Raw genomic sequence first — 12,003 nt, forward strand, 5'->3', positions numbered from 1 at the left:
GAGGTACTGGGTGGTAGAGGAAGGCAGCTGATCCAAACCCACCTTGCCTATGATGAGTGGCTTTGACACTGCAGTCTGCCCCAGTGAGTGGGGGCTAGATGATGACTGGCAATAGCCCACAACTGAGGCAACCTGCGAGTGGAGGGTTGGGGGTTCCCTGGGTGGGGAGACCCTGAGACTGCAGGGGTATTGCCAGGGGGCAGCACCCTAAAGACAAGGGTCACTGGGTCCTGGGAGGCACACGGGGGCCAGCAGCAGCGGGACACCGGCCTGCAGAGGGTGCTCCGGAGGCCAATTCCCTGAGAAACCAGCAGGAGGCACTGCAGCGGTGAGTCGCACACCGTCACACACACATTGCTGGTTTTTATTTGTTGTTTGGTGGCCCCAATACTCCGTAGTCTCTAAAATGCACAAAAGCTAGATGCTACTGAAACTCTCACCACTAACTTTATCATTATATATTGTGAGTGGAGTTAAAACCTTTGAAAGTTTTTAGCTTAATGTGATCTGAAGGACAAATCCTAAAAGGATATTTATGAACCCAGATCTTCCATACACTAGGTTGCTGCAATTTATTCTGAAAATTCAGACTGGCCTTAGAAACTTAGTATTTTGTTAACTTAATGAGATTTACCTATATATTGAATGAAAAATGTATTTTTATGCTATTTCAAACAATAAATTGAAGACTATTTCTATTTTTTTAAGAGATGTTAGATATGATATTCCTGAACACTGTTTAATGTGTGCTTTGTAAACTTCTCTAAACTGTCTCTAGCACTTTTAGTTTCTTCAAAGGATATGTTTTGAAAATCTTTGGGGAAATAATTTTATATATATATTTTTTATTTTAAAATTAAAGAACCAGTGGGAATTATTTTATTTATTAATTATTATTATTATTACCATAGCTCTGAGGAGCCCTGGTCATGGACAAGGACCCCCTTGTGGTAGGTGCTATATAACGACAGAACAAAAATATGGTTCCTGCCCCAAAGAGCTTACAATGTAAAACAAAAGGCAACAAATGGATACAGACAGAGAGGAGGACATGGAAACAATGAGGCAGTAATGGTCAGCATGATAGCTGTGGTCTCAACATACCAGCACCCTAACAGTCAAGTTCTTTGTAGGTCAACTGCCACCCAAAGAATTGCATCCATGGCTTTGACTCAGATTTGACTAACATAATCAGGTTCAGAGCTTGAGAAAATACCAGGAACTCATACAGCCATTTACTATTTAATGCTACCTTCCCAACTTGAAACAAATGATTGAAATGGGTCTGCTACACTGAACTTGAGATCACTCACCTGCTTGATATTGTAATAATGTGATATTCTCCAAGCAAGTTGTATATCAGCCTCATTTATTCAGCATTTTATAGTGCGCCCTTTTCCTTTTCTCAGAAATCTAAGGTATCAGTAGCTTTCCATCTTCATTTTTATGAAAATGATATTCTCAGTTCTAAGTCAACTCAAGAAATAAATAACTGGCATTTCAAAAAGCTTCTCCTTTTTAGCCAGCATGGTTTGTCAAAGGAATCTTTTCTGCAAGAATGAAATGTTATGTGGATGCCTGGGTAAAATTAATTAATTGGAGGAAGCATTAGCTTCATGAAACCAAGGTAAACTGTTTGTTAGTCAGGATTATTTTAAACAGACAAATAAAAAGGTTTAGTCAAATAGCTCTTACTGTAATTTTTTTTCTTTAAAATTCTTCAGTAGACTTCTTCCCTTCATACATGAGACAGCACTTTAGAGTTCTATCTGTTAAATACTTTACCCATTTTATTATGACTGGGAGAATCAATTCAGAGCCAGTTCTGAGAGGCTGTGAAATCTCCAGTGGGAGGGGCCCCACAAGGAGACAAAATTATGCTTATGTTTACTCTTCAGTCCTTCTCCTGACCACATAAGGAGCAAGGCCCTGATTTGCAAGGCACTTCACTGTGGGTTTAACTTTAAGCATGCGAGTAAACTTGTGCTGATTGGGGCCTGAGGAACCAAGCTGATCTGAAGACTGCCTAGTAAAGACTGGAGACACATCTGACCTCCCCAAGTTCAGTCAACATGGCAGGACTTTTTGGAGATGCACAGTGGTGGCTTGCATTTAAATGTGCTACTTGCTGAGAGTTTCATGAGACACTTGGTGTTGGGTTTGGGGTGCTCATGTTCTTCTCACTTCATACCTTAATTGCTCCTCTCACATTTGCAGGTTCCACCAGAGTATTCCACAAAGTGTGGTCTAGGTGCTGTCCACTCCACTGAACTAAAATTTGCTCCAAGACTCCCAAATCTCTGCTGATTGGGGGATGTGCCAAGACTTCATATGCTGTCTACTTCAGAAGCTGCTTGATGGATGCCCCCTCATGTCTCTTCCCTCTTCTCTTGCCTCACATGCAGAAGTCTGACTCTGCAACCCCTGTCACTGAGCTGAGGAACTGATTACATGGGGTGGGGTTGCACAGAGTGAGTGCATTAACTAATCCTGCATTCAATGTATAACAGTGTGAACAGAACTATGGAAAATTAATTATTGCAGGGATTAAAGTAATAACTCATTTATGTCATGTACTGCAAATGACAGCCTCAAAACATATTTTAATATCTTTTAGCTAAAATCACCTGAAACATCCTCTATTACTGTGCTTATATATCACAGTGAGAGGTGCCTTAGATTAGGCAGAGAGATTAAATTTTGAACCTGAATCTTTTTTCATCTTGATCTCCTGTGATATATCCTGGTCAAAACCACTTTAAAAATATCAGTTACTGGTTAAGCCCAACAGGAGATCCAAATTCAGGTCTAGATCTCATTCACACTTTCCAGGGGCTGGCAAGCTCCAGAGCACTGCAGAGGAAGGGTGCTCAGTGATTGGGGAAAGAACCTACAGTGTATGTAAACAAAACCCTTTAATTGGCATTTGTAGTGGCATTGTCAGGCTGTGAAGGGTCCTGCATCCTACTCTCTTTAGCCCAAGACTGCATCATTGGGATATGGGTGAGGATGATGACGTTCAAAGGAAAGTAAAAAAGGGTAACTGGAGTGATAGTAGAAAAACACCAATATGTGTTAGTGTAAAAATATTCCAGCACAGAGAGGTGACACTTCAAAGGCTGAAAGCCCAGTCTCTTTTGGCATGTACAATTTCCACCTACAAAATTCACAGTTCCATTTTTAGGCCCACATAATTAGAGAACTTTTACCCGTAACTACATAATTTTCACTTGCAGTCAGGTAGTAAGAGGTACATGAAACCAGATTTGCACTTGCAATTCAACTGCAGATACAAAAAGAAGGCACAAATTTCACCTGCAAATACACAAGTAGTCTTTAGACAATTTAATCTAAACTGCATTTTGGAAACCAACAGAAATTCTATTCTATGTACAAAACAAAAGAACTATTTTACAATCATAATGGATGTACAGTTAGCAATGTGGTATTGACCAAATTAAATCTAAATTGACATTTTCCTTTATAGAGTATCCTTGACAAAACCCTCATGTATGAAACGTTGTTACTCATTTTAATATCTATGTTTAATGTGAATTTAAGATAAGGCTTTCATACCATTTACAAATATATATGTTAGCCATTATAACATCATTTGTTTCAATCACTCATTACTATTATTTAAATGCAAAGTAATAGTTCAACAACTCCACTGACAGCAGTGATAAATTACAAGAAACCAAATGAGTAAAAGGTACTATGTCTGCCATCACAGAACTGGGGAGATTGTAAAAATAACAGAAACCTTTAATTAACTCAGGAAATTAAAAGGTGACTTTAATAAAGCAGCCTTAATAACAAGACACACTCAAATGAACTCACTAACACATGTTAATCAAGAACAAGAAGTAATTTCAGGTGTATAAATGATTAGGTGCTTATACACAGCCAAAATTAAACAAAAGGCAAATACGTTTTACACTGCTACCCAGATAAATGATGATTCTATGACATTAAGGACCATAAACTACATGCTTCTAATTACTAAAAATTGGAAGCAGTGTTTGTTGCATAATGAATACTTGTTTTTATACAACATGGAAATGAAAATTAAGAATCATTCTCCAACTCTAACAGCATGCAAGATACTGTAGTATACTGAATCGAGCCCATAGGTTAGCATTTCAAGTTGATAACGCAAACTCATATTTTGTTTTTTTCAAATGTGAAATATATTACCTGTACTCTGAGATCTTTTACAGCCTATTGGGTGACTGCATACGTAAGGCCTTATTAAAAAGTTCTGCTTCTGACCAGTTACCTTATATTGACTTCTTTGGGTTTCCCCTTTGGGAAACAACACATTTGCTGTGCATGTGAAATAAATCAACTACACCTCTACCTTGATATAACGCTGTCCTCAGGAGCAAAAAAAAATCTTACCGCGTTATAGGTGAAACCACGTTATATTGAACTTGCTTTGATCCACCTGAGTGCGCAGCCCCACCTCCCAGGAGCACTGCTTTACCGCGTTATATCCGAATTCGTGTTATATAGGGTCACATTATATCGAGGTAGAGGTGTATCAAGAAGCTGTAAACAAGTTATTGTACATGTTCAATTGCTGTTTTTCCAGAAACAATAGTGTGGTCTCTTCCCGCTCTCCCCAATATACCCAAACTACTAATTTACGTTATGAATATATGTCCTGAAATATTTCATTAACAGCAAAGCAAAACAAAACAAAAAAACCTTTGAGTTACAGCAGCGCAAACAGGCACAAAAATCTACAAAACAGCCGTTTTAGTGATAATCCTATTACCTGATAATAACTGGAATGAAAATATTTTACTTAAAAAAATATGCTCCCAGGCTTCTACATCATTTTATGGATGAGTGATATATTGCTGAAACTAGAACATTTAAAGCACAAATCCTTGCAGACAGTAGCCATGCTGGCATGAATAGACTAAACGACAACTTTAAAATGCCTATATTTTAATTCAGCTGTTCTCTGCCGTCAATTTTTTTTGCCAATGTATGCAAATTGGATTCTTTTAAAACTGAGATTTCTACTCTTTATTTATAATGCAAATGACAACAAAAATATGGGTGCGTGGCTTCTGAAGTTCTAGTTAGCTTAAACGCAAATATTTTAAGAAAAATGGTTTAGACAAGTTTACATGCTTCTGCCAACAATTTTTAAGAAGCTAAATTTGGTGACCTGATCTAAAAATGAATATGTGGATAATCAGTTCTTAGGAGCACAATTCTTTATCCAGTACTAAACCAGATTTTTTCTGTTACAAGTTAAAAATGAAAGGCCTTCATTTAGCAATCAAGATTTCTTTTCCTGGACTATAGTAAATGCCTCAAATGAGGATAATGTGAACTGTCTGCAGCAAGACTACAAGCACAGACTGACTTAGACTTTTAAGTGTCTCAGACATTTCAGTTCAGAGTGACAGGTAATTCACTTTTCAAAATCCAGCACAAAGCTTAGGAAACTCTAACAGTAATAAAGTGTTCCAGATGTTTCTCTCGGTGACAACAGCACAAACGCACAGAGGTCCATGGGGTTTCACCAGAGTAACAAAGAATGTAATTTGGAACAATGCCTCAAAGTCATATATAAGTATGATTAGGATAGAGAAAAACAGTTCACTAGAAATATAATACTAGTATGCTTATTTTTAATTAAATTATTTCCCTACTTTCATATTCTCACACTATATTTAGCACTTTAAAAATGTAGCTGCCTTTTTTCTACAAAACGTCCCATTTGAGATAGGGAATTAAAGTGTAGTCAATTTATAAGCCATGTTTGTTAACTCATTCAAATGAATTTTGGCAACGTACAGTTGTACCACATTTATTCTCAGCAGCCATACCCCCCAGTTTATTCATTTCCTAAAGGAAATTGCAAGTTAATAGAAAAAGCAGCACTGGAACTGCCTCACATCCTATAGTTATTAATTAAGCAAAGTCTGGTTCAGTAACTCTGGATACTCAAAATATAGTTAAACAAAGCCCAGTGCTTCTTGAAATGAAGTTTCAACTTCAATAGTCATTCTACCAAATTTATGCATTAAAATCTATATTCTTCAAAGAACTTCCTCATAAAATCTTTGAGTAAAGAAACTCAACTTCTGACCACTTCTTAGTAAGGACTCTCAAGTGGAATATTTAAGAAATCATAGACACATCAAAAGAAGTTATTTGGCTTTTCTTTGTAGTCTGCTAATCACCTCAATCTGCTATATTTCTATATATAGTTTACTACCCTGTAGTCAATAAAGCAAGAAGCTGCACTGACTATTTTATTAATAATATATAATGGTTAGTAAACTTTAAAATGTACTAATGTAAGAAACTTTTAAATGTTTCTGATAGCTGTAGATCTTACAGGATAATTTATAGTTGTATTTGGTATAAAATGTTAAGCTAGCAGGTAGCATGCTGGGAAAAATGCACATAATCTCAGGTTGTGACAAGTCCATTTCTGTATAGCGAACATTTCTTAAAAGTTAGCAGGTTATCATTAAAGTGATTTTTAGAATCCATCGCAATAAAAGGTTCCGACAATCTGTCAAATGTGCCTGTAAATTCTGACACAAATTTAAAAATCTATACTTACTGCAAGTCTGAAAGTTGGAGATACATGATGTTATAAATGATAAGTAAATGAAAAATATAGTATATCATGTTCATAGGCCAAATACAAGTTACAAAGAATACAAGACCACTTTCCATACATATACTGTGCAAAAAATACAGTGCCCCATTCTGATAATCAACAGATAGGAGGAGCTAAACTACCAGAGTTGTATTTAAAAAACAAAAAAGAGTTTTTCCTTTCACTAGGTTTCACAGTAGGTAAAAAGAAAACCACTTTTCAGAGTCTGATTGTCATTTATGTTCATGTAAGTAAGTTGTATTTTTTTCACTAAGGAATCTTCATTTTGTGTAGTCTGAACAAAAGGTATGTAACACACCAGAAATGAGTTAGGAGGGCAGGGGCGGCTCTAGACATTTCACCACCCCAAGCACAGCGGCATGCCGCGGGGGGGCACTCTGCCGGTCGCCAGTCTCGCGGCTCCAGTGGACCACCGGAGCCGCGGGACCACCGGACCCTCCGCAGGCATGCCGCCAAAGGCGGCCTGCCTGCCTGCCACTCTCCCGGCGGCCGGCAGAGCGCCCCCCGCGGCTTGCCGCCCCAAGCACGTGCTTGGCGTGCTGGGGCCTGGAGCCGCCCCTGTAGGAGGGATTATTCCAGGTCAAACAGTAAATTATGCTTACTATGCTATGTTTTCAGAGACTAAATTTCATCATTGTAACCTCAGCGTCACAGTAGGGAAAGCTTGAAGAGGGAGGGAGGAGGAGTTCCTTACACAGGTAAGAAGGAAATCCTAGTGAGGAATTTTGTTTGCCATAATATGAGAACAAGGGGTCACAAAGTAATGGCAGGTAAATTTAAAACAAATATAAGGATATAATCCAACCCCAACCCCTTTTGCAGCCACAGATCTCCCTGGACAGCAGTACAAGTAGAATTCTGCTTTTCATAAGGAGGTGGTGATTCTGGTTCCTAGTCTTCAGCTGGAGTCAGTTTCCATGAAGGAAGCAGAATTCAGCCTCCAAACACCATTTCCAATAGTAGTACCTCCATCTTCCAATTTCTGCAATAACAAGGCAATTGAGCTATTGTAGGCCAATCTTCATTGCAGGAAGCCTAGTGATGGAGGTAGTACCACACAAAATTGAAACAGTGACACTGGATATCAGTTTGCAGTAAGTAATTCTTAATAATTTTCAATGAGAAATAAAAGTAACTGGAAATGCTAAAACATATAAACTAGGTGATGTCCACTGTGATTGTTTCCTTTTCCATTTTATTTCATGGAAAAACATTAGGCTAATTATTGAACACGGTTTCTGAAAGTGATAATTATGGGACTGAGGTCAGAAGAAGATTCTTTCAACAAATATTAACATTAAAAGATTTTTCTTGAAGAACCACTAGGGAACTAAGTGGATGCTGAGAAGTGGTCCACATTATTTTGTTTCTCTGGGTTTTTTCAGACATGAAAACTATTGTCTAAGATCAAATTTCGATGCAATTTATCAGGTCACATAAGGGTATAATACAGCAGAAATTATGGGGTTTTTAATTATTGTTTAAAAGGTGATCTAAAATATATATTAAAAAATAGGAAATTATGCACTGAGCGCATCAAATAGAAGACTAGCAAACCCATTAGCACTAATTAATCCAAACTCCATTTTAATTCACTTGGGCTCCCGGTAGTTCCTCCCCTTGTTAACAGGATTTGTTCTTTTAAATTCTTTGGGTGCTATTGAAAATCTTCCCCTCAATGCACATTTCCCAACTTCTAATCTTGTGCCTCAAGGATGTCTTTTCTAATAACTTTGCAACTTTGGAAACTGTCTACAGAGAAAAGATTCTGTAAGTGCTTTATTTATACTACTATATATTTTTCCAGTGGTTTGTTTTAACATCAGCAAGAAGAAAATGATGATGTTGAAAGGTTAAAAGCATTTGTCAGTGTGGCAAGTGTCTATACTACAGCATTACAGCAACATAGCTGTGCTGCTGTAGCACCTGTAGTGTAGACATAACAGAAAACAAAGATTTAGGGTCTCATAGAGACTTTATATCAATTCTTCATTTGTCTGCTGTTTCCCTTAATGTGAAATACTCTGAAATCTGAATCTGAAATAAGACTCCATTAAATTGAAACATAACCAGGGCCGGCTCCAGACCCCAGCGCGCCAAGCGTACGCTTGGGGCGGCATTTTGCTGGGAGGGCGGCAGGCGGCTCCGGCGGACCTTCCGCAGTCATGCCTGCGGGAGGTCCACCAGAGCCGCAGGACCAGCAGACCCTAGGCAGGCACGTCTGCAAGAGGTCCCCCGGAGCCGCGGGCCCGGCGACCAGCAGCGCGCCTCCTGCAGCATGCCGCCGTGCTTGGGGTGGCCAAATTCCTAGAGCCGCCCCTGAACATAACACACCACATTCCCACATCTCCATCTATGCCAATTTAGTCTTCCATCTCTTTGCTGAAACTACAAACAAGGGTCTCAGTTAGTGCCAATATGGTGCTGATTCTATTAAATTACCACCTTGGTTTGTTTTATATATGATATTAAACTGCCATCAAAGCAAAACAACTTTCATTCACTACTCACCTGGACTAGATCAGAACAGGTGACCTGGGGAGTGAAAGACATGTTCCATCAGCAGGCACTTCAGCAATCCACTCTTCTAAAACTGGTTTTATTTATTTCTGAGATATATTAAGTAAATTTAACAATAACTGTAGAACATTTGACAAAATTGGGAAGGTTTTACTTTTTGTTGTTTTGTTTTTAAACAAATGCTGTGAAATTCTGCAAATCTTTCTCTGCCCACCCTTCCTCTCTCCAAACTATCGAAATATTTGTGAAGGAAAACCTAGTGATTTACATCAGCCTCACAAGTGGCAGTCAGAAAGGGGAAAAGTACATAACACATTATCTTGCATGAAATAAAATATGTTGCTTATTTATGCATTGTTTCCAAAATAGAAAGCGTGTGGGGGAAATCATCTAGTTAGATTAGATTAAGTAGACATACAGCCCATGAATCTCAATGACACAGTATATAGGTATATGCTCAGCCCTTCTTATTTATGTATTTTTAATTTAGGGTATATTTTATTGCAATGTGGTGCTAAAGGAAGGATGAAAATAATAGCCAGAGACAAGGATAGAGTTGGCAAAGATTTTTTGACTCTTACATAGAACTCCTAGTGCACATAAACCTAATGCTGAATTGGTATGGTTTTGAGCTTTTCCTGAGCACACATTAGTTTTTACATAGAAGGCAAACTTGGTGTAACCATAAGACAAACTAATTAAGATTTGATGGAGACCAAATGTCTTTCAGTTGTATGCAACTGTTTTCAACCCAAGTCTTAAGAAGTGAAAAGATAATGTTTAAATCAGGTTTAGCAAGACTTAGCAAAGTGTAAGAATATGTAGGTGAAGAAGGTGGCTCTGGGAAGTTAGGTTGGTAGTGACACCAGGAGGGTGACAGCAGTACACACATGAAGCTTAGATATCACAATGATGGGTGTGGCAAAATATCTAGCTACATGATAGGGACAGGGGAGTAGTGATGGAGCAGAGCTGGAAAGGTGTGGGGGAGCAAGGACTATCAGGGGAGATATAAAGACATAGAGGGAAATGAAGTGAGGCACTCAGGAGAAGGGGAAGTTACAGTGGACAAAGCTGTGCAGGAGATAGGCCAAGGGGGAACCTGACTGGGAGCTGTGCTGGCTGGCTAGGATAAGCTTCACCAGAATGTTAGTTAGTGCGGGAAGAAGATGGGACAACATGCTGCCAGCTAACCTGAAGAAGCTGTGTGCAAGCCACTGCAGTGGTTGGGATAAGGGAAAAGAGGGTCTGCTGAGGGACAGAGAACCAGAAGCAGAATGGAAGGGAGCTGAGAATAGGATGAGTACAAAATCAAAGGGTTCAAGTCCTCCAGCAGTGATTCAAACCCTTGATATTCGAGCATCTGTGATGTGCCAGCAATATCACTTCCTGCCATAATCTCCAGCTGAAAAGTGATTTTAGAGGATGATGTAACTGAATCATGACCGGGGCAAAGCAGAGGATCCCATCTAGAGCAGCTAAGAGTCAGAGTCAGACAAAGCAAGCATATTCCGATGCTGGGGACCCAGTGCAAAAAGGGAGAAAGACGAGTTCCCAGCCCTGATATAAAAGTCAAAAGGAAAAGCTATGAACTGTGGGATACATAAAATATCCCGGGTTGCATTCATGTTATTGATTGTTTCCATGCTAACAAATGCTATTATTTTACTGAAATGTTACTGCTTCCTGCAAGGTCACTTGTAAAAACTATGAATGCAGTCCAGGTAAGACTGCAGTCCTTGATGATGTTTTAGTGGCTGGTTCATTTGTTTTTTGTTTTTTGTTTTTTTTAAACAACAGTTTTTACACCGGTGTCATTGCAATAAAGTACATCCTTCAGACAAAATGATGCACCATTTAAAATTTTTAACATAAATTTCACTGTAAGATGATTAAGACCAAAGTAGTTCTATACAAATTAATTTAGGTAAGTACAGTAGATAAATAAATCAGCACCTTTCTACTCTCAGAAAGCACTTCAAGCAATTTCAAGTCATTAAAAATACTTTTAGCACCAACATTTTGGCTCTTAGTATAGTCATAATGGTTATATGACAGTATGTTCTACTACTGGCTATATGGCTTTTATTACATACCCTGATCTATTTGATGATCATGCCAGGATATCAGAGAACTACCAAAAAAAACCCCTAAAATAATTAATTATATTTCGGACAAGTCGAATAAAATTGTTAATCAAAAATATAATAAATGTCAGAAGCTCCAGTAAATCATACATTTTATACATTCCTCTTGCTAAACATTTGACTGTTGGAGGAACAACTCTAAATGGGAAAGAGATAGAAAAGGGACAAAAGCTTTTTACATGCATTTTAAAAGGTCTTTCCAATTTATTTATTCAATTTCACTTACTGATTTATGACCTAGCTTTATACTCCTATGGCTTAATTTTTGACATCAAACAAACATCTCATATGGATGAATGTCATTAAGTTTGATTTCTGGTTAGATTATAAACCAATTCCCATAATGCAAGATAGTCAATTATTTCCCCCTTATGTGCTATGTTGAAATATTACTGGTTTTTAATATACTCCTTGCAGAATAAGAATCTCTCACCAACATAGTGAATTTCAGGTGTCTGATTCTGAGACAACAAATTTAATAAAGTGCAGAGTACAACTTCAGATGTATCTGATTTATAATGATTTTTTACTATGTTTTGATTTTACTAAACTTACCCAGACTATGAATGACTTGCCCCTCTCTCTATCAACATTATAAATCCACTTTGATAAAAATCCTTGCAGGCAAACGGCGGGGGGACTATAACGACACAGAACACTCTAGATTTGCTAGTAAGGATA

General features: G+C 38.1%; 1 protein-coding gene across 2 annotated transcripts in view; it reads right to left on the bottom strand.

Annotated features, from left to right (window-relative positions):
* ATRNL1 (attractin like 1) overlaps positions 1-12,003 on the bottom strand; it is a 948,738-nt gene that overhangs the window by 114,278 nt on the left and 822,457 nt on the right. The window contains exon 28 of one of the 2 annotated variants that reach the window (XM_045024152.1): positions 9,167-9,190. The exons of the other annotated variant lie outside the window; for it this stretch is intronic. Within the exon in view, the coding sequence (XP_044880087.1) occupies positions 9,167-9,190 (24 nt within the window). The remainder of the gene's footprint in view (positions 1-9,166; positions 9,191-12,003) is intronic. 2 annotated transcript variants of the gene reach the window in all.

The sequence above is a fragment of the Mauremys mutica genome, chromosome 7, assembly GCF_020497125.1.
Source record: "Mauremys mutica isolate MM-2020 ecotype Southern chromosome 7, ASM2049712v1, whole genome shotgun sequence".
NCBI classification, from domain to species: Eukaryota; Metazoa; Chordata; order Testudines; family Geoemydidae; genus Mauremys; species Mauremys mutica.